Source organism: Artibeus jamaicensis, unplaced genomic scaffold (assembly GCF_021234435.1).
Source record: "Artibeus jamaicensis isolate MK-2021 breed Jamaican fruit bat unplaced genomic scaffold, CSHL_Jam_final contig_391, whole genome shotgun sequence".
NCBI classification, from domain to species: domain Eukaryota; kingdom Metazoa; phylum Chordata; class Mammalia; order Chiroptera; family Phyllostomidae; genus Artibeus; species Artibeus jamaicensis.
This window is the reverse complement of record NW_026521814.1, coordinates 1,579,103-1,603,190: the sequence shown is the minus strand read 5'-3', so window position 1 is coordinate 1,603,190 and position 24,088 is coordinate 1,579,103. Positions and strand designations below refer to the sequence as shown.

At 34.6% G+C, this 24,088-nt stretch overlaps 1 protein-coding gene across 1 annotated transcript; it reads right to left on the bottom strand.

Moving 5' to 3' along the window:
- Positions 1-3,750: 3,750 nt before the first annotated feature.
- GCA (grancalcin) lies at positions 3,751-23,255 on the bottom strand. The gene is made up of 8 exons (XM_037140402.2): positions 23,105-23,255; positions 19,070-19,243; positions 14,729-14,798; positions 10,871-10,914; positions 10,429-10,576; positions 7,784-7,897; positions 7,443-7,501; positions 3,751-6,590 (listed from the first exon to the last, which is right to left on the bottom strand). Exons 1-8 carry the CDS (start codon positions 23,129-23,131, stop codon positions 6,564-6,566), a joined length of 663 nt encoding a protein of 220 aa, XP_036996297.2. The 5' UTR covers positions 23,132-23,255; the 3' UTR covers positions 3,751-6,563.
- Between the last annotated feature and the right edge of the window lie 833 nt (positions 23,256-24,088).

The following is a 24,088-nucleotide window of genomic DNA, read 5'->3' as shown; positions in this document are numbered from 1 at the left end:
TCCCCTACTCAACACTGACCACATTTACAGCCAATGACAAAAATCTAGGAAAAGTATTGACCAAGGTTACCTGAATAAATTCAATTAAAAAATGTATGTAAGGATTCTCACACAACTCTCCAAGATCCTCTTGCTCAGAGCAGGAGAGTCAGTGATGTTTCCTCTGCTGCAACATCCCCATATTTGTCAAGATTGCCTTTGTCCTATATTGATAAAATTCTGCATTTATTGGTGTTGCAATTGTTTTTCAGGTTTGCAACAGCTCCGAACAGCCCCCCCCCACCCCACTTTTCATGTGCTCTCATTCAAGGCTGTTTTCTTACAGCTCTACTTAACTTATAATGAAGTGATGTTAATATTTTAAAAACTAAAAGCATTTTTTCCTTATAAATATTAGACATTACAATTCATCCATACCCAAGCTTAGAATAATCATGCTTTTGTGGTACAAATACACTGTTTTAAAGATATGCAATATAGAAAATTCACAGGAAAATATGACTTATGAAGAAACTGACAGCATGAAATTATCATGAGGCTTATTTATATCAAAAAGTGGAGGTTGAGAGAGGTTATTAACAAGAAGTTATTTAAAACTAGTAAGTTATTACTGTGAACAATGAAACTTCTGCAGAGTGCAGTGGTAAGAACACAGATGTTAAGAATACAGTCAATTGACCAATTTCATTGTTTTACCAATTATAACCAAACTTCTAAAAAAAGCAGCAATCTTAACATGGTTATTCTTGAAAAGCTAATGTCAAAACATAAATTCCTGTGTTGTTGTCATGACACCTGTGACTTCCATGAGTTAATTTATATTTTGAGGGACACAAAATAATTTGGGATACCTGTGATTTTTAAAGTGCTATACATTTAACCTAGTTTTTTTTACTTCCTGTTTTTGTTTTAAAATTTAAAATAATCACAACTGTTAGCATTTAAAATATGTATTTTTTCATGCTTACATTACATTGTTTCACTATACAAGAAAACTCCACACCATTCCATCATCCTTATTTAGAAGTAAAATTTGAGGGTCAGTAATCTTATCATTAACTTCTCCAGTTTCATCAAAATGCCCCTAAAATTACAAAAGCTTTGAAATGCCAAGACACTTTTTTCCCAAATATTGATATAAAAATATTAAGGAATCCTCAGTTTTTATCTCCTAGGTACATACTGATTTTAATTAAAGACACATTACCTCTATTTAGCTGAAATACGCATTCTATAATTTTGATAGAAATGTACAATAGAATGTTTGCCAGGTAAAGAATCAATTTCAAAAAATAATCTGTGATCACTTGAAAATATCAGTTATCTGATATTAAGAAGCTCACTTGCATTGGTAAGTAGTAAGTACCTTGAAATGCTTTAAACATGATGAAACAATCTACCAAAACATGTAGTATTTCATAGTCTTTATGCACATATTGTAGCATGAAATCATGATGCTTTTGAAATACTCTGTGCAGAAATACTTATTTTTTAGCAAATATTTTCCTCAAAGATTGGTATGTGGTATTGACAATGTAATCTACTTGCACAATAGTTTTGCAATAACCTACAAATAACTGTAAATACAAAAAATGTAAATTTCATGTAAAAACGATTGCACATTTTTGGTAGCTAAGTGTACAAGTTGTATTGAATTTATAGCATATATACATAATTTAAGAAAGAACCATATAATCTCTCATCTATTTATACATGAAAATTCAAGGACTTGTAAAATAAATTGTTTGGGGGGAAAAAGAAAGTAAATCTCAATAGCTAGTTAGGATGCTTTCACTGGCGAAGCCGACTGTTCCCAACATCTTCCTAGGCACAATACTAGACGTGGGCGTGGGGTGCTGATGGGTTCCACAAAGTCACAGAATTGTAACCGTGCATCCACAGTTTTACTGAGTCCCACTAGGAGACGAGTAAACTGACTGAGTGGTAAGAGTATTACATCAAACATTAAAGAAACAAAAACATTTTACTTTTACTACTGCCTATCAAAAAGACAATAGTAATTTACTAAAACATTTGATTATTTATTATTTAAAGTTTCTGATGGCTAAAGATTGAATTTGTATGTGAAACAAAATTTTTATAAGTGATATGCATTATTCGTTTTTCACGAATATCCAGATAACATTATTTTCATTTACCTAAGTTTCATACATTCTTAATTTGCCCCTAGAATCATTAATTTATTATATAAGAAAAAAATCAAACTTAAAGAAGAGCTTTTAAAGAAAATGTGTTGGTCGTGATGTGGAAATTTTCTAAGACTGTTTGGTGGTTTAGATCTCCCACCATTCATTTCTGAGATTTAAAAATCCAAGAGAACATCTCCCTACCTGATAAAAGAAAAACTAAACCAAATACAGATTAGCAGAGAGTACTAGACTGATATCTATAGTAAGGCTGATTAGAAAATGAGACTCAAAGTATGAAAAAGCTTTAACATTTAAAAACTTAAAATCTCTTATAATAAATTTGGAAGTACTGCATTTAGATAGCTCTGGGAAATGAAATATGCATCCAAAAGTTCAGCTAATCATAAAATTACTTTTAAATGCCCTATAATTTTCCAAAGAATATGGGTCTTTAGTTAGTATGTTTCTAGAACAATCATACAAGCACAGCTTGGGTTATCTTTTGAAATTTCAGTAATCAGAGCAAGATAAAAGGTGATAAAATACAGCCAACTAAAATGCAAATGGTTATAGGCATGTATTTATAAAGTATATTTATATTTTTATGCTTAAATGGTTGGACATCCCCACTCTCTCCCTGTCCCCTGCCACACACAGCCCCAACATTATCAGAAAGTACTTATTCCTGGCATATTCAATGACAACCTAGCCCAACTCTTCTCATTCCCTGTAATCTTTCCAAATTGCCAGCATCCCTGATGTTGCAGAAGGGGTACAACTTCAAACAACAGGTAGTCCCTGCAAGGAGCTCCTCATTCCCTAACTCTATGCACATAGTAGTTATGTATTAGTGCTGCCAATTCCTACTTACTATCTATCCAGACATAAAGCACATCTGAGTTTTGAATGTTCACAAACATACAAAGCTGCATATTACCAAGCTACGTGGGTAAAAGGAATGTAGAGTGATACAAGGCTCTTCTTTTATATGCCAGTAAATTTTCTTTTTAAAAAAGACAGAAAAAAGATATGGCAAGAAACAAAAGCACAAGATTTCCAAGTATTCAAGTAATGAGCTGAGAGTGAGTCAGAAAAATTTTTAATAAGTTTCCCAGTGTTTTGCTGCAAATTTTGTGCTCAGTATTCTACATTACTGAACAATTTTAATATATGTACGTATGTGACACTACAACCTTATTCTAGATCACAAATATTTCAAGAGTATTCAGTTAAAATCACTTCTGCATTCATCACTATAACAGTTGAAAATGTTTTTTTTTTTTTGCATCACTTATTACGATGAAGCCTAGGCATACTCTTAGATACCTTAACATTGTACATTTATTTCAAAATGCTTAATTTACCATGTACATGACTAAATTAAGGCCAAAAGAATTGTGAGCTTTTATTAAAAAATTTAAAGTAATAAAACATCATGGTTGCATTATAAAACTTAAGGAAAAAATATGCTAACCTGAAAATGTTGGATTTTACTTACTAGATTTAATTTACCAGATTTTTCACAAATTTATTCCTATTCATTTCCCAGAAAACTGCCTCAAATAGGAAAAAACATTATCATCTATGAGGTTGTCAAACATGGAAAGACAAGGAAAAGCACATTTCTGGCAGTGTGTGTTTGTCCAGTTTAGTAATGCCGTAAGATTACAACCAAAGTTGATTTGTATATTTTACTTAAAGAAAATTGCAAGTTGATGTTATTTTTTTTAATTGCACAAACTTTAAACTACATTAATAAATTCTACTTTCTTCCAGGATAAATGTCCTTTCCAGAAATAAACATATCACTTGACATTTTTATTACTTTTTGTTTCTGAATGCATGCTTAAATAGATCAAATGAGCACAGTCCTTAAGATTACAATTAAAGTGGACCAAGTTAACATTCTAATAGTATTGACTTCCCCTTAATGTAATTTAAAATGTGTAAACTGGCACTGGAAATAGAAGTGGAATACCTGACATTTCATTATTTGGCAGTTTTTTAGGTATAGTAGGTGTTACTGCACTGTTATTTGAATTGAAGCATCTCATGTATGTAACAGATTTTGTATGATACAAAACTTTACAGCAAGCTATTTGAATGTTTATTAAAAAAATTCTCAAAATGACATGGAAACGTGTTTACTGTACAAATAAAAGCTTAGACATTAACAGTGTACATTATTCAATAATTTAGATCGTAAGAAAGCCAGTACATGAATTAACCAGTACAAACTACCGTGCTAACATGACATGTTAATAATATTCTAGTCAATCACAACTGACTTCAGAACAGTACAGGAACTGAACCACCTACAGTTGGACGTTAAGACTCCAAGCTGCTGAGCCACACCATCGTCCTTCGGTGTGAATGACAGTGTGCTTACATGAGCTTTTTCCTACAACAATTCCATTTAAAATGATTTTTATGGTTCAGTTAATACCATCTCACATTATCAAATGTTTAAGAAAAAATTCACAGCCAGAGGACCAAATTATATGGATTATTTCTATACATATTTTTATAAAACTGACCAAATGAATTTGTCAAGTATATAAAATTATCAACTTCAAAATGACTATGTCATTTCCCAGGGTTTTTTTTAAGTAAAAGTTGATTTAAAATTATATGTTCATAACATGGTTTTTTTTTGCAAGATACCACTAACCATTCATCCTCCATTTTTAAAGAAACATAGTTTTATAAAAACTATGTATTAATTTGGTCACCAGCCATATTAAAATTATGTCTATTTATACAGTAGTGCCCCCATATCCATGGTTTCAGTTACTTGAGGTCACCTGTGGTCTGAAGTTATAAAATGGAAAACTCCGGAAATAACCCATAAATTTTAAATTGCGCCGTTCTGAAAAGGGAGAAGAAATCTTGAGCTGCCCCGGGCCATCCCTCCCGGGACGCGAATCACCCCTTTGGCCAGCACATCCACGCTGCATGTGCAGTAGTTAGGTATTTTAAGACAGAGAAAGAAACCACATTCATGTAACTTTTAATGCAATATATTGCTACTGTTAATTTCTTATTACATTTAATTTACAAATTAAACTTCACCACAGATGTGTATGTACAGAAAAAACGCAGTAGAAAGAGAGTTAGTTACTATTTCTGGTTTTAGGCATCACTGGGGGTCTTGGGATGTATCCACCTGGATCGATCGGGGGGACTACTGTACTCCCATGTAATCTGGAGAAGATATTCAGTTCATGTGTAAGAAAAAAATGTGTTTTATTAAATCTTCATGAAGAAGGACTTAAAGTTTTGCCCAGAAAGGGGCTGGCTTAATTATAACAGCTTACACCAGGGATTTTAAAGGCTAAAAACCTGGTAACCCAATTTTGCAACTGCAAGAGTATTCCCCCCACACAGAAATGCGGTGTGGCGTCTGCGATGCTCCACACCCCACAGATGCCAAAAGAATTACTGGTTTCCTAATGCCCAAACCACCAGGGAATGCTGTCAGTAAAGTCACATTTATAATTTTTGAATATTTAAGCAAAGTGGTATATTGCTTGACTTTTTCTAACTTTATGAACAGTTGGCATCATATATAAACAACAATTTAGTTTAACAGAACAAATCTAAATGTTGGCATTTCATTAAAATGTATCATCTCCAGAAAAATCTAGATTTAGCAAACGATGCCATTTTAGGTAGTCTGTGTCTTCAGTAACAAATTAAAGTGCAGAGAGAAAAGTTGCCTAAAAACTTTTTTTCATAGAAGCCAACAAAACACACTGAAAAAAGTATGTGAAGAAAAAAAAAGGAAAAATCATGCCTCCTATAGTCTTATTTCATTATATATTATTTTATTCCCCACCTAAGGCAATTTAAAATAAAATTTTAGAAACTACAGCATTAAAGACCTGTGAGTTTCTGTTCTCTGATAATGTGATTAAGAACAAATCCCATTATGATTATGGCACAAAATCCAGGATTGCCCTTCTAGCTCACCTTCAAATCCCAACAAAGGTTGAAAGTAAAATTTGTAACCTTCAGGTAAGTATAAATTAGTTTTATATAGGCTTTTACCATTTGGCTTCTTATATAATGTTAAAAATTAAGATATTTACATCAATTAATCATGTAGCAATATCTGATGACATTATACAGATATCCATAAAGTGATAACTTTTCTAAAAGCAGAAACATCCCAAATACAAAAACATCTTTTATTGTTTTGAATTCTGTGCTATAATAAAAACACATTATTTTGTATATATAACAAGTTAAAGTTATATATTATATATATATATATAATAAAGGAAAGAGATCTGACAGGTAGAAACATGGAAAAGCCCCACCAAAAGCTTTAAATCAAAAACTATAGTCCAGTTTATTTCTTCCAGTCAGAAACATTCACTGTATTTTCTTCAGCTTTCAAATTCTAGGCATTCAAATTGTCATAGTGCCCTGCAAAAACTAATATATAAGCAAAATCATTAGCTGTTAACAATAAAATGGTATTTTTTATTACATTCCATAAAAGCATTTTCACAAGCTGAGAAAGTTTGATTTTCCAAGTCTTATAATTCAACCAGTATATACTAATAGGGTAATAGTGACCTGTAACTTCCACATAAAAACAAAACAACAGCCCTAACATATTAAAACACACATGAAACATGACTTTCCTATACATTTTTTTAAAACCTGAATTCAGGTTAATAGCAACCACTTGAAATAAGAAATGAACAGCTTTATAATCTATCACAAATGAAAATTTCCTATCTCTATTAGAACTAAGAAAGACCATTACAAGTAAACTACTCTTCATAAAAATAATGGTAGTTTTGCCCTTGAAATGATTTAGAGGGTAAACTGTCAAAACCCTGTCACAGCCCTGACCCGTGTGGCTCAGTAGGTTGGGCATCATCCAGCAAAGCAGAAATTGGCTGGTTCAAGTCCTGCTCAGGGCACATGCACAGGTTATTGGTTTAGTCCCCAACAGCATGTATATGAGAGGCCAACCAGCAGATTTCTCCCCATCTCTGTCCCTCCCTTCTTCTATCTCTAATAATAATAAAATAAAATAAATTTAAGAAAACCTCTCAAAATTTCAGAGTATTTTTTATGTTTAATACTAAGTCAAGTCAGTATTTATACCAATACTGAATCTTATATTTACATTCAACTAAAAAATATAGGAAAAGAACATGGCCTACGAAATATATTACTCCCTGTATTCACACCAGGGTTCACTTAACAGTTTTTAATAACTATGAACACTTCTGGAACACAGTGTAAATATCAAAAGTTTAACAGGATACTCACATCATCATATATGAAATTCACAACCTCTTGTTGTAAGTGGTCTCTTCTCCTAAAGAAATCTTTAAACAAAAAAATTACTTTCTTATTATAACTGAAAATCTACAGTTTCAAATACGTGGTATCCCCATATTACTAAAAAGGGAATAAATTCATACTCAGTAAGAAAATCTACAAAACTGAGCTACAACAATTTTTCACTATTTGTATTCCAAAAAAATTTAAGCCTTAATACTCTGATTAGATTCAATAATGAATGGAGGAAAAACAGGTACTATTACAAACTTGCTGTACTTAAGAAAAACAGCCGTATGATACTGCACCCCTTTGTATGTGATACACACCTGTCAATGCTCGAAGCTTCACACAACAAGCGACATAATCGTCAAAGAAGATCCTGCCATTCTTGCTGTAACGTTTAACGATAGCACTTAATGTTTGAGGACTCAACCTATAACCTAATAAAAAGGGAGTGATAAATTAAAATTTCTAAAACTAAACACCATAAGAAGACCACAACAAAGATTGCATTTTTAATAGTCATAAAATACATTAACTTTCAAAATGCATTTCACGAAAAATATTAAAAACAAGACTCAATGTTAGAAACAAAACCCATTCATATTAAAATTGATTAAAGCAATTATTCATTACTAGTAGAGGTACATAAACATCATAATTCTACCTTATAAAATAAAAGCTAAAAAATAATTGTTTTTAAAAAATATATTTTGATTTTGAAATAAATGTATAGATATTTCATAGGTCTTAATGCTTCAGTATTTCCATTCTGTAATTTCATTTTTTTATCCTTCAGATGCTTTTTTTGTGTGTTTTTATTTTTTATTAAGGTACAGTGACACACAACACTATACTTCTGGTGCACAACATAATGATTCGATATTTGTATGCATTGAAAAATAATTACCAAAGTAAGACTAGTTAACATTTGACACTATATATATAGTATAAATGTGAAATATAACTTTCATCATTTGGCATCTTATATAATCTATCTTTATAATTTTGTTTTTTCTTGTGATAAGAACTCTTAAGATCTACTTTTCAAGCCATTTCAAATATGCAATACAGTACTATTAACTATAATCACCATGGTGTGTATTACATCCCCATGACTTATTTTATAATTGGAAATCTGTACTTTTTGCCCTCCTTCACCCAGCAATTCTGTAAATTAAAGTTCTTTAAAGACTAACAAAGCAAAGACTATCAGTGATCTTTGCTATCATTCAAATCCTATATTTCCCATTGAATATTTTACTTACAAGTGTCTTTTATAAACAGAGAAAATTTGAGAGTCAACATGGTCTTTCAGAAGGAGGAGAAATAGAAAAATGCTATTCCTTTATGTCCCATAACCCTTCCTTGGTTCTTTGTTATCTAGGCCAGTGGTCTCCAAAAGTTTTTTGATTGTGTATTCCTATCAGTAAAATGGAATCATTCACTCTATTATATGTGCATTAATTTAGCTTTAAATTCTATACACGTATCACTGTTTGATTATTTACACTTTAAAATAGATCTAAAACTAATATTTAAAAAGAATGAAATAAAAATAATTAGAAATACAAATTAATATATTCCACTTTCTGCATCCCTGTAGATGGTCTTAATATATTTAGTGACGCGCATGCACGTTCCTGTGAAGAATGAAGGCCCAGAAGCATTGTCTGTATTATTACTGAGTTAGTAGATATGAACAAAAGACACTAATCCACTCAAAGGGAAAAACAATAAAACTAAATGCAATTGAAGAAAATTCTATGTGCAGATATAATAACACGTAATGCAGAAAGCTTGCTAAAAGTAAATAAAAGGAGTAAATTGATAGCAGCAACAAGTAAAGCATGCAAACTATTGTAGTTATATACAAATCCATTTTGAACTTTCTATTAAAGAGTTATAATCTGGATGCGATGCTGAGAAAATTCGTATGATTTCCCACAGCAATCTTAGCAAAATAACTACAAATCTGAATAGTCCAGAATACCTCTTTGTAGATTCAGCTGCCTATGTGAACTCTTTAGTTTTCTTTTTTGCAAAAGGTTAATTTTTAAACATGACTAATTAAGGAACAAGTTTAACCTATTAGTTATTAAGGCTCTATAATAGAACCTTATAATGTTTATATGGCCAGGATTGTCCCTGAAATGACATTTACAAAACAAAACAAATCACTAGTCTTGACTTCTTTAAACTGGAATTTGAGGTAAGTTGCATTAGGCTCAGATTTTAACTTTCAAAGGTTAATTTTCTTACAAAGCTATTTTATTTATAAATGAATATAAATAAAATCACAAAGGTAAACATAATTAAGAAAACTACTTAAAATTGTGTTAACTGTAAGTAAGTTAAATACCATTGTATATGATCACTTTTCACAAGAAAGTAGACTTAGACCCTGAGAGCTTATCAGCGATCTATTTATTAATCTCTGATAAATCTCTACAATAAAATTAAAGTCTTTTAAAATATTCTAAACAGTGTACTTCCCATTTGGAGTTATTTTAATGTCTACTGTGTGTTCTACACTACATAAGAAAAAAAAACAAAAACAAAAAAGATGTTTTTTTATTGCTAAAAAGCTAGATTATATTCTGGAGACCTCCTACTAAGGTAGGCCTTTGCTGTCAAATTGGAGGCTTTACCCAGTTACAAAAGAATATAAATGGTAAGTAAGTACTGAAAATTAAAGGAATATATTTATATACACTCAACACAGAAAACTCATAAGTTATTTTATTATCCGGAATGTATGAAAGTTACTCTTTTGAAAAAATAATGAATAAAATGATTTTTTTGAGAAAGGTCTTTGTCAGAATTTACCTACAACCTTGAAATCAAACTAGGCAACAGCTGGTGAAATAATCTATCCCTTTGCTAATTAGCAAAATGAAATAATTAAGTTTCATCTCATCAAAGGACAAAGATAACTGGGATGTATGCTGAAGAATTTTAATGTTCTTACCCATAGCCACGATGGCTTGGTTCAGTTCATGGTGCTCCACTGTGCCGCTCTGGTCCTGATCAATGGTTAGGAAGTTTTGTTTCCAGCCGTTAAGGGCTGTCCATAGTTCTTTGAATTCATTAAATCCCATTTTTCCTGTGTAATCTCTCTGAGAGTTTTATTAACAGAAATAAACTTTGATACCAAAGAGAACTTACCTAACCCAAAACTCCAAATCACTGATGCCCACCCCCCAAAAAAGAGTTACGTTACCTCTGCAAGAATTAGCCAAACTCAACATTTGAATAAATTGCTATGTAAAACTGGAAAAGTATGGAATTCAAACAGAATCTTACAAAGTATTTTTACACTCTAGTTCACTGTGGTCATCTATAACCAACAATTTCCTTAATATGCAGAAAGCAATTATTCAACAGTATTTTCTATTTTTATTCAAGGATACATCCAACATGGCAATCATAATTCTGCAGGTTTCCAAACTGAAGGCTATAAAACACATTCATTATTTGAATTAGAGTCTGCCCAAATTTATCTATGTAAGATTATGACAATTTCTATTGGCAAATTAAAATTTGGTAAAAAAAATATATAATCACTCCAATCAGCAAACTTTGAATGTTAGCCACCACCACTAATAATAATAATAATAATAATAATAATAATAATAATAAAAGTTACTACTACCTTTGAACTACTGACATCCATTCAGGGGATTTTGGGTAATTAAATGAGCAATTATAAAGTAACAGACAATTGCTGTCACAGAAGAAAAGGAGGGCTTTAGTCTTCCTCACATAAATACGATTGGGGTGTAAGTAGAAGTCTGACATATACTGGGAGCACAAAACTTGAAGGAGTTAGCGATTTGGTTAAGTTTAGGGTACATGTGAGAGAGCTGCACGTGACGGCATCAGAAAGACAGGTGAGGGCCAGATTGTGAGCATCTTGAACGCCACTTAAAGATACGGCCAGTGGAAGTCACTGACGCATTCTAAGGAGCAGAGGGACAATTCTAAAATCTCCATTGGTTTACAATGACAAGACTGTGGAGTGAGATGAAAATGGATGTAGGGAAATCATGCGGTAGTTTTATTGCGACTGACCAAGTAAGAGAAGTTTCTGAACTAAAGCATCTGTTCCCCCACCTTGGGGAAGGGGTGAAGAAAGGAAGAAGAAATAAATAAAACTAACTTAAAGTCAGGCGTTATTAAAAATATTAACTTTTTATAATCATAGAACTATACCTGAGGATTCACTAAGTAGAATTTAATTTCTGAAATCCTTATCATAATTATATTTTATCTCAAGACAAATTATAGTCCTCATAAAGGAGACATTATATCAGCACATTATAAGCTTATGATGTTATTGCAGCTAGAAGCTCACTAAGATAAATAAGTAAAAATGCTTAAAGCTTGTTAGTTTATTTTATGCTATTTTATTTTATGCTATTTGATATTTTTGAAACTCTATGAAGAACCAAATTATTTCAGCTAAATTTTAGACCCATTAAGAAAAAAATATATAAAGCATTCCACAAGTTAAAATAGCTGATTTTCTTTAAATTGTTTGATACAGTGTCAATGTTAGAAGAGGCAGTTATAGACAATTTCGGCAGACATTCAAGGAGCATTTACTGTGAACCAGGTAGTGTTTCATGATTTCACATAAACATGCCACATGCATTATAACCATAATGTTACAATTAAAGAAGCACAGGCCCAGAAAGATAAGCTTCCCCAAGTTCACAGAGCTAATTAAGTGGAGGAGTCAGCACAGAGCCCTGCGCTCCTTCGTACAGAAACTGCAGGAGCAGGGATGGGAACAGAGGTTACATGAGACATTGCTGGAGTGCTAGTTCCATTATTCTCAAGCAGAAGAGACCTGTTTTGCTTTCAAGTGAACACGGCACACATTCATTAGGTGGAAGATTCTCAACAGATGAGAATAAACAGTAAAAATGGAGTCCTCAAATAAGCATACCTTTAATCTCAAAATAAGATCAAATATATATGATTAAATATTTTGACAAAGAATAAAAAGTGAGAATTTTCAGGAAACTTGATAGAGTTTCACTCTCTCCCCCCACACCCCATTAGAATAGAAAGTAATTTTTTTTAAGTCATAAACCTTTAGAGAAAAAAAAGCAACAAAGCAACAAAATTTTGCAAGTTGGAAAACTAGATGGACAAGAGTTAACTAATGTAGATCTGAGCAAGTGTTTCCCTGAACTTGCGATGAGAAAATCTGAAAAGCAGCTTTGTTATCCTGGAGAAGACCCCAAAAGTTTAAGAATTGGCAATACTTCTGTAAATGGGTGTGAAGGTAAGATAAAAACAGAAGGTGTGGTTGAATGCCTACTTAAGAAGAATTTAGAGCTCCAAATTGCCCCCTGGCCTCAGCTAAGAAGACAGCTACTGAGCCTGCTCCCACCCCAGCTGAAGTCTCGGGATTTATTCCCTGGAGAAGTCTGTGGACTGCAGGATTCCAGAACAGGGCTACCTACGGAAAACAAGGCAACTAAATGACAATGTGTAAAAGGCTGGGAGCCCTGCTGAGTCCTCCCTCCTCTTTTCCAGACAGATTAGCTGGACAACCAGCCCAAAAGGAAATCCCTAAGGACACTAACACCCGGGGCTGCTCAGCAAACTGCCCAGCCTGACCATCAGACATGGAAGTCAACAACCAGCACCTACGTGCGATCTCGGAGCTGCTAACTAGCATTTTAGTTGACTACGACCGTCCAAGGATCACTGACACCTGAGAAAGACATATAATATGAAAGACAATCTAACACACAAACTAGAAAAAAATTATTGTAAACAAAGGTTATGTGGAAAGAGAGAAACTTTAATAGTCTCAGAGATAGGAAAAAAAGACACCACATTCATAAAAAAAAAAGAAGCTCTTGGGATTTCAGAACATGATAGATAAAACTCAACAGAAGGTTTAGAAAATAGATAATGTCCCCCCAAATGGAGGAAAATGAGAAATAGGACAGAAAAGATAAGTGATCTACACCCTGGCTGTGTAGCTCTGTGGATTGAGCACGGGCCTGTGAAGCAAAGGGTCACTGGTTCGATTCCCAGTCAGGAAACATGCCTGGGTTGCAGGCCAGGTCCCCAGTAGGGGACACATGAGAGGCAACCACACATTGATGTTTCTCTCCCACTCTTTCTCCTTCCCTTCTCCTCTCTCTAAAAATAAAAAAATAAAATATTTTTAAAAAGATAAATGATCCATTCAAGCACCAGGCATTCCAGAAAGAAAAAATGGAGAAAACATCACTGAAGAAAATTCCCCAGAGCTAAAGCGAATGAGTTTCCAGAACAGGGGTGCTCACCGGGTTGGTTCCCCACACAACACAACTAGGCACAACACTGTGAACTACCGGACTAGGAACGAGGATTTCATAGGCCCCAAGAGAGGAAAAACAAATGACACACAGAGCAACAATGGGAGCTAGAAACAATGGAGCAGTACCTTTAAGATTTTCAGTGAAAATGAGTTATAACTTAGAGTCCTATACCTGGCCGATCACTTAATTCTAAGGATAGCATGAAAGCATTTTCAGATGCAGTCTCAAAAAATTTACCTCCCGTGTACTCCTTTATTCTAATTAATGTTACAGTTTATAGAATTTAAAAAGATGACAAGAGATAAAATAAAGGGGAGACCCAGAGAGAGGAAGGACTGGTCCTGAATAATGGTGATGGAATTCAGCTCTGCACAGAAAGTAAAGCACAGCACAAAGCTCGGGGATAGTGATGAATAGCAGGAAAGTTGTGTAAAATGGAAAAGTAATTGTATCTCTCACAAGATCTGAGAAGAGCATTTAGATAGTAACAATAAGACCACTACTGATGACTGACCTAATGTAAATTACTACATAGCTAGACTGAATGGGTGGGAGGATGGCAAGGGTTCCGGTGTGGAGTGCAGGGACAAAGGTGAGTTTAAGGCTGAGAGTAAATCCTCATGTACCATAGCAGGACATCATCTGATAATCATCAAAAGTGGAAATCAAGTGTGATTAAAAAGCATGCTATGTTGAGATCTGGAGGCAAACTTCAAAATACTTGGCTGAAAAACCTGAAAGAGGTTTCCTCTACGAACCATTAACATTGGGGAGGTAAGCATGCACCACTAACAATTATTTTCATAACACGCTTTGCAGAATTATTTGACTCTCTAACCTGTGTGCATGTATGTCTGTGATAAAATTATTTTAAGTATGGGGACGGAACATTAGAAAATGAATTTCCCATTTCAATTTCAACAGAGGGAAAAAAGATCTCACGAGCATAAGTTCCACTAATTCCAGACTGTGTCAAACATTTCTGAAGTTCTTCTGCATCCACTTCACCATCCTGTTAAAAATAATTATAATTTGATTTAATGCACAGTTGTATAAAAGCATATTAAAATGCTAATTGTCTATTATAGGCCAATCAATAAATGTTATCTTCAAATAAATAGGGGGGAGGGTAAGAATAGTAGGGGAAATACAGAATCTAAAGAACTTGAGTCACGTGTTCATGAACTAAAGGGGGGGAATGGTGGGGGAGGGGTGTGAAGGGTGGAGGGGAATGGAGGGGGGAATAGAACAAATGTGATGGCATAATCAATAAAAAGATGTTAAAAAAATAAAATAAAATAAACAAATGTTATCTTCAAAATATTACTCTATTATCAACTACAAAATAATTGACAAATATTGACAGCAAAGGCATATTACAGAACATCATGAAATATGAATGTTTTCACGATCAATTAATTTATCAATCATTTCAAATACAATTTATTCTTCTCAGTTCTGGAAAACAGCTTCATCATTTTGTACTATAATAGCTGAAAGCATGTATCTTGTGACAAACACCACATCTCTACTTAAAACAGTTGGGAAAAATGCCGAAAGTATCTTCGGAAAAGTCTCAAAAACTTTCATTTCATGGCGGTTTTGGTGGGAGATTAATTCTAAAGGATACTGAAGGAGAAAACAGCTTTGCCCTCCACCACTGCTCCACCTAGCAAAATTTGCATTCCTTACATTTTGTTAGTATACTTCTAATTATTACTCAAACATTCTTGGCTTGGACATATGGGGAATAAGTTTTTAATGCAAATAAGAAATCAGTGGAGGTGAAACAGGTTGAACAGTCTCATGTTTCAGTACCTCATTTTATTATCTACCAACAGAGGAAAGTAATTTACTTGGAAGCATCAAATATTCAATACTTTTTCACAAATGCAAAACAACAGCTCTGAGAAAGGATCAAGGAAACAAATTTAAAACATGTACTTTGTAAGAGACCCAAGAAACAACACAACAAAGAACATTTACAGACTACTGCTAGTAAGTATTAGAAATATTCATATTCTGATCTTTAGCATGGAGTTTCTCATTAGAAAAGTTCCAATAGCTCTAAAGCAATTAAAAATCCTGGGAAGCACTCTTCTCAATGAACGCTTCATGTGGTATTCACTACACAGAGCATCTAAGTGCTCCCTTCTCTGCCATGCATGTTTCGTGGTTTTACTTACAAAGTTTAAATTCTGTAGTTTGAAAATAGTATTTTAAAAAATTGTGTGGACACAGTCTAGATGGGGACAATCACAAAATCACACACAATAAAAAGTAACATGGGGAACGAAGGGGATGACATGGAAGGGGGACCACAAGGACGAGGGATTCCACAAAAACTGCATGCAGAGTAAGTTTATGAACCAAACGTCAGAAGTATGTGGAAAAAGACAGCCCATAAAAATCAGCAACTGTAGAACAAATTCATACAAGATGAAATTAATTTTATAGAGCGATATTAAATCAAATATGTTAAGAAAATGTAGAGAGATAATTGAATAACTTCCATTTAGAAAGAATAAAAAAATCATTTAACAAATATTTACTGAGCAACCTACTACATACAAGCAACGTTAAAGGGACTAGGTATCAAATATGATCTAAAACAAATTCCTCACCTTCACAGAGTTTACATATTAGTAGCAGAAGAGAGACGATAGAGCAGAAATTACTTTTGATGGTATTAAGTGAGTACTAAGGGGAAAATACAGCAAAGTAATAAGGAATGTGTGCATTGGCCCTGAAGAGAAGGCAGTGTTATTTTACACAGATGGTTAAGGAAAGCCTAAGCGATAAAGTGAATTTTGAGAAAGATCTGAACAAAGCAAAGGAATAAGCTCTGCAGATATCTGAGGGAAGAGTGTTTCAGACCTGAGCTACTCAAACAACAGCCACTAGCCATGTGTTCCACTGGATCCTTAAACAGGGCTAGTCTGAACTGAGATGTTTGGTAAGTATAAAATGCACACCAGATTTCCAATATTTAGTACCAAAGAAAAGAAATATATCTTATTAAGAAATTTTATATTGATAACACTGATATGTTAATATATTTGATATATTGGGTTAAATAAAACATATTATTAAAATTAATTTCACATATTTCTTTCTACTTGTTAAAATGTACTACTCAAGGCTTTAAAACTACCTATGTGGCTTACACCTGTGGCTCATATTGTATTTATCTTGGCCAGTGTTGCTATAGGCAAGGAAACAAGCATAAATGTCAAAGGATGTTCTTGGTGTTGCTATAATCCTTACCCAATCACCTCTAATCTAGCCTTCTTTCCCTCCATCACTTATTTCCTATATGTCCATCTCACTGGACACGGACCTTCTAAGTCAGTATCTGAGTTTCATTGCCCTTTGCATCACCAAGTCCTAGAGCACAGTATCTAGTAAAAAGCAGGTTAGTTCTTTGGTAGAATAAAGATAATTGTCTTCACTTCTTGGTTAAACTATAATCATTTCTGATAGTCTGTGGCCAAATTCATCTACTATTTCAAAATGTTAAAATATCAGAATTTCTTGTGCAACTATGGATTAAAATAAAAAATTCTAAAATCTAATATAATGAATAAAACTCAATTTTATGTGTGCTTTTTACAGAATGTTCAGTCAGAAAAACAACTTGAACAGCTTTATTAAAAGCTTTAACCATCAGAAAGCATTCTCCAAGTACACTACTCCATATTCCAATTTCATCCATCTTATGAAAACATATTATCTTAATTAACTGACTAATAAGCCATGTCTTACTAAACTACATGAAGAAAGAGATCACTCTGGGTCTCATCAACTGAACTTAGAATTGGTGGATCATGATCAACTATGTGATCCCTCCACAAAATTTGGTGGCATTGGGAGTGGAAAACCACATTTCCTAATTAAATAATAAGAGCTTTAGGTAGATAATTAACAAAAAATTAATTGCCATTGGTTAGGTTAATTGCCACCGATAAGCAGCAAGATTTTAAAACGATATTCAACTTCAAGTCATATTTGTTCAGTTACTCAATCTTAATCTCCACTTATTTATCTACAATAAAAGGGTACATCTATTCCGCCCACCTCAGAGATCTGCTATGTGGGAAAGTGGAAGCAGGGTGCACGCTAAAGCTGTCATGGGTATCACTGAGATGCGTGATGTGTGTGTGCACGCAAGTGAGTAAGCATGCGTGCGTGTTTGTATTTATGAAGGTACAAGCCAGAATTCCCTCGAATCAACTGATGAGTGAGCTATCACTGTTCAGAAAACATCGTCCTATAAAAAGGAACACTACAGAAACCGTTAACTGGACATTTCTCATAGAGCACCATTAATTATGAGGCCTATCAAAAAAGAACACAGCTGTAGAGGTGAGTTTGGCAATTAGGTTCTAGGACCATACTAGTGTAAACCAGATACTACATGTGATCCTCAACCTAGGCAAAATTCAACATATAAATGAAATGACGGAATATTTGGAATAAAATTAAGAATGAGATAATTTATGTAGCCATCAACACATTTATTGTTGAATGTAGGTACACAATATATCCCTAGTGCCAACTTGGTAAGGGAGAATATGCCAAGAGTCATGTCCTTGTGGAGTTAACTATTCAAAAGCACAATGCTGGAAAAATCAAGGAAAGTATCAAATAGTACACACATAGCAAATTACTGTTGAAAACTGTTACACTGAAATAGTTCAGAAGTCAAATACAAGCCTCTACATATATACATCCAGTTCCTGCATTTTAAGATGTAATTGTATAAAATGGATTTATTATATAGTCAGTTATAGGTAACATTTATTCTCAGTGCTATAATAAAATAAAAAATTCCTTGCATGTAAGAATGATATAATGTAAAGAATTACATTTAGCTGCAATTAAAAAAGTCTACTACAGAATATCAAACACTTAAGGGTCTGCTGTTTTATACAGGAAGGCCAGAGCTAGGTACAGCATGACTGTCTGGCAACTAACTTAATGACGCCACCCATGGGTACATGCAGACCTCTTTTTCCAAGTCCTCTTTGGCTCAGTCTTCCATACCACCCTGTTTCTATACTTCTAGTTAAATGAATGATGTTCGGGCTTCATGCTAACAGACTTTTTAAAATAAAACAACTACCCTCATCTCTGATGTCAGCAAGAAAATTAGTCTAGATAAGTTTAAAATACAAATTTGATATACACTTAAAATAATACACTAAGTAAAAAAGTGAGCATTTCTTTTAAATAGCAATCATTTCAAAAACTGGTATTTGTGCAATGTATTTAGCATCTCACCTGTCCAGCAACATCAGTAAAGTACCTCCACATGGGGTCTTCTGCTGAGGCATAACTGTTGGAATAAGCTGGGTATCCCAAGTATCCACCAGGGGGCACATGTGGCCCTGGTCCTGGCACCAGCTGTCCCATCGGCATCTGCATTCCAGGCATCTGACCACTAAAATTTCCAAACTAGAAGAGTAAAAAAAGAGAAAGTTATTATTACAAATGTCACCTATTATCCACTAAAGTTGGTTTAAAAGAAAATATTTATGCACAGTCCACTGAAATGCAGAAATAGAGTTACTGAAAGCTTCCATGTTTATTATCACAAAAGCTGTTAGCTAAATGCTAGCTGGCCTACCTTAGCACCTAATGCCTTTCGTTAACATGTTGTCCAGCATTGAAAGAACTATGAAAGATAAAAAAGAAATCTCTAGCCACTAAGAACTTAATCTAAAAGGTGAACATGAGGCACAATTTAAAAAAGTGTTTACTATGATCATCCCTGAAATAAACAAAAAGTAAAAAAATTAAGAAAATTTCACCTACAGGAAAACAAGTAGTATATAACTCAAGACATATACTTGGAAGACTATGTGGTACAATGAAATTGTGAAAAAGTCAAGGGAAATTGCATAGGGCCAAAACACCCTCTCCATCAGAAAAAAAAATTTAAAGCAAGACGCCAATGAACACATCAGTAAAGTGATAATTCCAACCATGTTTCTTTTCAAAACTAGTAAGAAAAACAACAATACCAACAATAATAATATGCAGCTAATATCTGAGAGCTTTTTATACCCCCAATACTCCAGGTACTTTCCCTCTGTTATGTGGTTTGACCTTCCAACAACTCTATGAGGTATTAAAGTACTATGTCTTTTCTGCAGTTGAGGACCTGAAACTTCAAGAAGTTACCAGAACTGGTTAAGGTCACATAACTAGTAAGATGTAGAGCATCATCCCAAAGGCCACCTACTGTGTGTTCCCCTATAGCTCTGGTTTCTCTCTTTTCACTTTCGAACTTGGTATACACATTTAATAATCTAAAAAGATATTTCACTCAGTATCTTTATGAGTATGAAAGTGAAAGAAATACCAATATTGTTCTTTACTCCATTTTGAACAAAAATATTTTTCACTGACATTCTTTTTTTAAGCAGCATTGCCTTTCAAAAAATGTTCAATTACAGTTGACATTTACTATTACATTAGTTTTGGGTTTACAGCAATACTGGTTATATGTAAGTTACATAAAGTAACTTATGAAGTGATTTCCCTGTTAAGTTTACTACCCCCCTGACATTATACAGTTGTTACAATATTACTGACTATATTCCCTATGCTGTACTTAACATTCATTCCCCTGTTTTGCAATCGCTAATTTGTACTTCACTTACATTCATTAAGTATGCAGCAGGCATTGCCAGAAAGCAAAAGGAGAAAAGAATTTCAGCACAAGGGGGAAAAAAGACAAAAGACAGAGGCCTTTTGTAGTACTCTGAAAAGCCCCAGTGGGTGGGATTTGCTAAGAGCAAAAGCACGGAGGAAGTACTGTAGCTCCAGGAAACGTCCTCAAGAAGGTGGTCAAAACTTAGTCTGAAGCAATGAAGTACAAGAAAGGAAACATCAAAACAAGATGACGGGTTAAAAACAAAATAAATAAATAAATGAAACGTGATTATTTAAAAGTTGCTTCTTTGAAAAGACAGATCATCAAAGGACAGACCAAGATGAGGAATTTTAAAAAGGAGACCATATAACCACATACGGACTTTAAATTAAAAAGTATACATGGACAAACGCGAGGAATACGCTGAAAGTGTGGATGAAACGGGCATTCTAAAATTATATACATTACAAATACTGACTCAAGGGGGAAAAAGTCCTATTTATCATAATGGCAGACTAGGAAAAATTGATCAAACTTAATAATGGAAACAATCAAAATGTTGTAAAAAAAATTTTTTTTAATCACCTCACTGATAGAAGGAAACTTCCTGGCCAACATCTGAGGACAAGTCTGAACCCTGAAATAAAAGGATCAGTGAAACTCCCAAAGCTTTTTCTCAGAGGGCAGGTGGCAACAACCAACACTTAGGCATCAGTTCCAAGGCTCCAAGAACATGGAATGCATCCAGTTCTTAGGATATATCCAAGAATGTAAGGTTTATTAAAGACCCTCACCAACTTAAGCTTCACATAAGGAAGAAAAACTGAAAAAATCTATTAGAAAAGAGTCCAAACTAAATATATGAATATTAGTGAATATATGAAAAGCTAATGGTGAGGTGATGCCAAAGATGATTATGGACCCTCTACTATACCATCTCCATTTGCTCCTTGAAGGTTCAACACTAGTTTTTTTCCTAAACCAGTCAGGCAACCAGTATTTTACAAAGCATCTGGTCTTATGAATAACCTTCTATCTGTCTTTCCTTCCTGACAAGCAGCATTAACTCCCCAAAAATCCAAAACTGTGAGAGGTGGTACTAGTGGTGAGAATAAAGATAACTGCAAATTCTTTGCCAAGTCTCCCGTGCAAGGGCAGACTTTCTCCACTCCCTTGAATCTGAGTTGGACCTTTATCTGATAGAATAGAGCAAAAAATGCACCATGTCCTTTCCAGGCTTAGGACATTGAGAGGAAGCCTCTGTTTCTCTCTTAGAACAAAGCAAGCATGAAGAAGCCCAACTGAGGCAGAAGGGTGCGTGTGTAAAACCAGATCTCTCGGCCATTATATTAGGCTAATCCATAAAAAGTTTAAAAAATTCATGTTACAGTAAGTTGTCTTCTTGATAGTGTCAAAGGAGTCAAAACTGATTACTCTACAGTCATAGTTATCTGGTAATGTGATTGAAGGAAAGCCTGGGCTTAAAAGTGTTCGCAATGTTGTTTTGCACGTTCTTGAACTTTTAATATAGTCTTTGCTTCCTAGTTTCCTCTCAGAAACTTTCAAACTACTGGTTCATTTTAGGAGGGTTACTTTAGTTAAGTTGGATTATATAATCTGTAACACCAGAGAACACTGTGCATATACACTGTAATAAACCACAACAGGCTGAAAGGAAACAAGTTGAAAGGCCAACGTATAGAACTCCACTTCATCCCTCAGGACAGTCCCTGTAATTTACATCAGTGTGAAAATGTTTTAAAGTCCCATGGGTGTTTTCTACCATGACTAATTTTTGAGGAAGGCTCTACCTTCCTTAGATATGTTAAACTTCCTTACACTATGATAATGCAGGACGGATAAAAGGTAAACATAGTAAAGTAGAAGAGGCCTTGTGAAACTAAGCAAGTGTTAAATCTTATACATAATATCAGTAAAGCTCAAGTTCTTTCTAGGTAAAAAATGTAGATTTAAAATGGGAAATACACTGTATGTTATTTTCTACCCACACCCCATTGGGGCATCCTTCATGTCCATTTGTTAACCCAAAGTGTACTCATCCACTTTGGACATCACTGACGTAAACACCGAAGGTTGGACTCCTTTCTGAAAAGAAAAAGCTGGACACCAGGATACTACAATTGTAACTTTCAACACAAAGGTGATGCAAAATAGTTATGTAACCAACAGTAAACTTCCCTAACCACAAAAAGTTTACGAGACCAGATTACACTTGGCAGAACAGTAAAGATTAGGAGACATTCAGCATATCTTAATTTATTCAAGAGCAACTTAAAATAGAGAAAACAAGAAGTGCTCAAAAAATTTAGAAAGAGGATGTCTAGCAAAACTGAGAGTTTTATGGCGGGGGATGAGAGGATGCACAACAAAAGATAACTGGAACAAGAAAAGGGTGCTTTTCGCCCTCCATTCCAATAATTTCTAAAACCACAGGACACTCGTGGCTAGACCAGAACGCCGCTCAGGACAAGAACGACAGGCCCGGCCGGCTTCCAGCGCGGTGTGCACTAGCCCCGCCAAGGAGTACCAGAGACAGGTGATTCAGCGGCTGGGGGCGGATCCGGTACTTTGGCACCATCACCACGGATGCCAGGCTCCACGGGAGCAGTTGCCTCGGTGAAAAGGCCAGGACTCACCCCTCCTCCGTATCCCGGGTAGGCCATGAGGAGCGGGGCAAGGTCACCGTCTGCGTCCGCCCAGCTTCGTAAAATGCGTACGTGCAGGTACCGGTGCAGGGGAGACAGAATTGAAGTCGCGCCAGCGGAACAGTTTGAGTCTCACTGTGGATGTCCCCCCCAGCCCCGCCCTACTAGGTTCCGATTGGTTGAGTATCGGAGCCTTCATCTTTCTGGAATCTAATCCCACCCATTTCGTCTCTGATTGGCTTCATGCACACTGCTTTTTCCTGCTCGTCACCTCATTGGCTCGCTTAGGTCTCCAGCTCTCCACTAAACCGCGGTGACGACTGCGGCGGTACCTTCCACCCTCTGGAAAAATTCTCCAGGCCTACGTTTCTTTTCTCTTTAGGGACTCCGTATCGGTCATGACTTATTAACCTGCTCCATCACTTTTTTGAGCTAGACTTCCAGATACACATCTATGAATTTCAAAACTTGCAGTTACATTTATCTTTGAATAGCAGTGTTGCCACAGTCCAAATTTTTAAACCTTTACCGCTGCCCCAAAGGGAGTGCTTCTGAGCTAAACAAACTTGACGTCAGACTTTACCAAAAGGTTATCTGTAGTGTTTTGGTAAACAGCAACTAGAGCTGCCAGATTGGCGGGGAGGGGGTGGGGGGTAGGGATACAGCATGACCAGTTAAATATCATTTTCAAGTTAATAATAAAATATTATAAATATGTCTCAAGTATTGCACAAGACATGCGCTGTGTGTGTGTGTGTGTGTGTGTGTGTGTGTGTATAAAATATACAGGATGTCCTGTATATTATCCTGTATATTTTCTGACAACCCTATCAATGACTCAATCTAGGGGAACAGCTTGGTTCTTGTCACTCGACAAAAAAAGGTAAATGCTCAATTATTTGATTTATTAAGTAATAGTAATTGACAGCTCTCTTTGGCACTCAGGTGAATTTTGTAACTCCAGCTTTAACAGGA

Excerpts from the sequence above, each read along its gene's own strand:
- GCA (XM_037140402.2), bottom strand. The coding sequence starts at position 23,131 with ATGGCCTACCCGGGATACGGAGGAGGG. Across the intron at positions 10,915-14,728 it reads AATTAGTGGAACTTATGCTC|CCTTCAGTTTGGAAACCTGC; the intron begins GTGAGATCTTTT and ends TGTGTTTTATAG. Across the intron at positions 6,591-7,442 it reads TGAATTTCATATATGATGAT|TTTTTGCAGGGCACTATGAC; the intron begins GTGAGTATCCTG and ends CTTATATATTAG.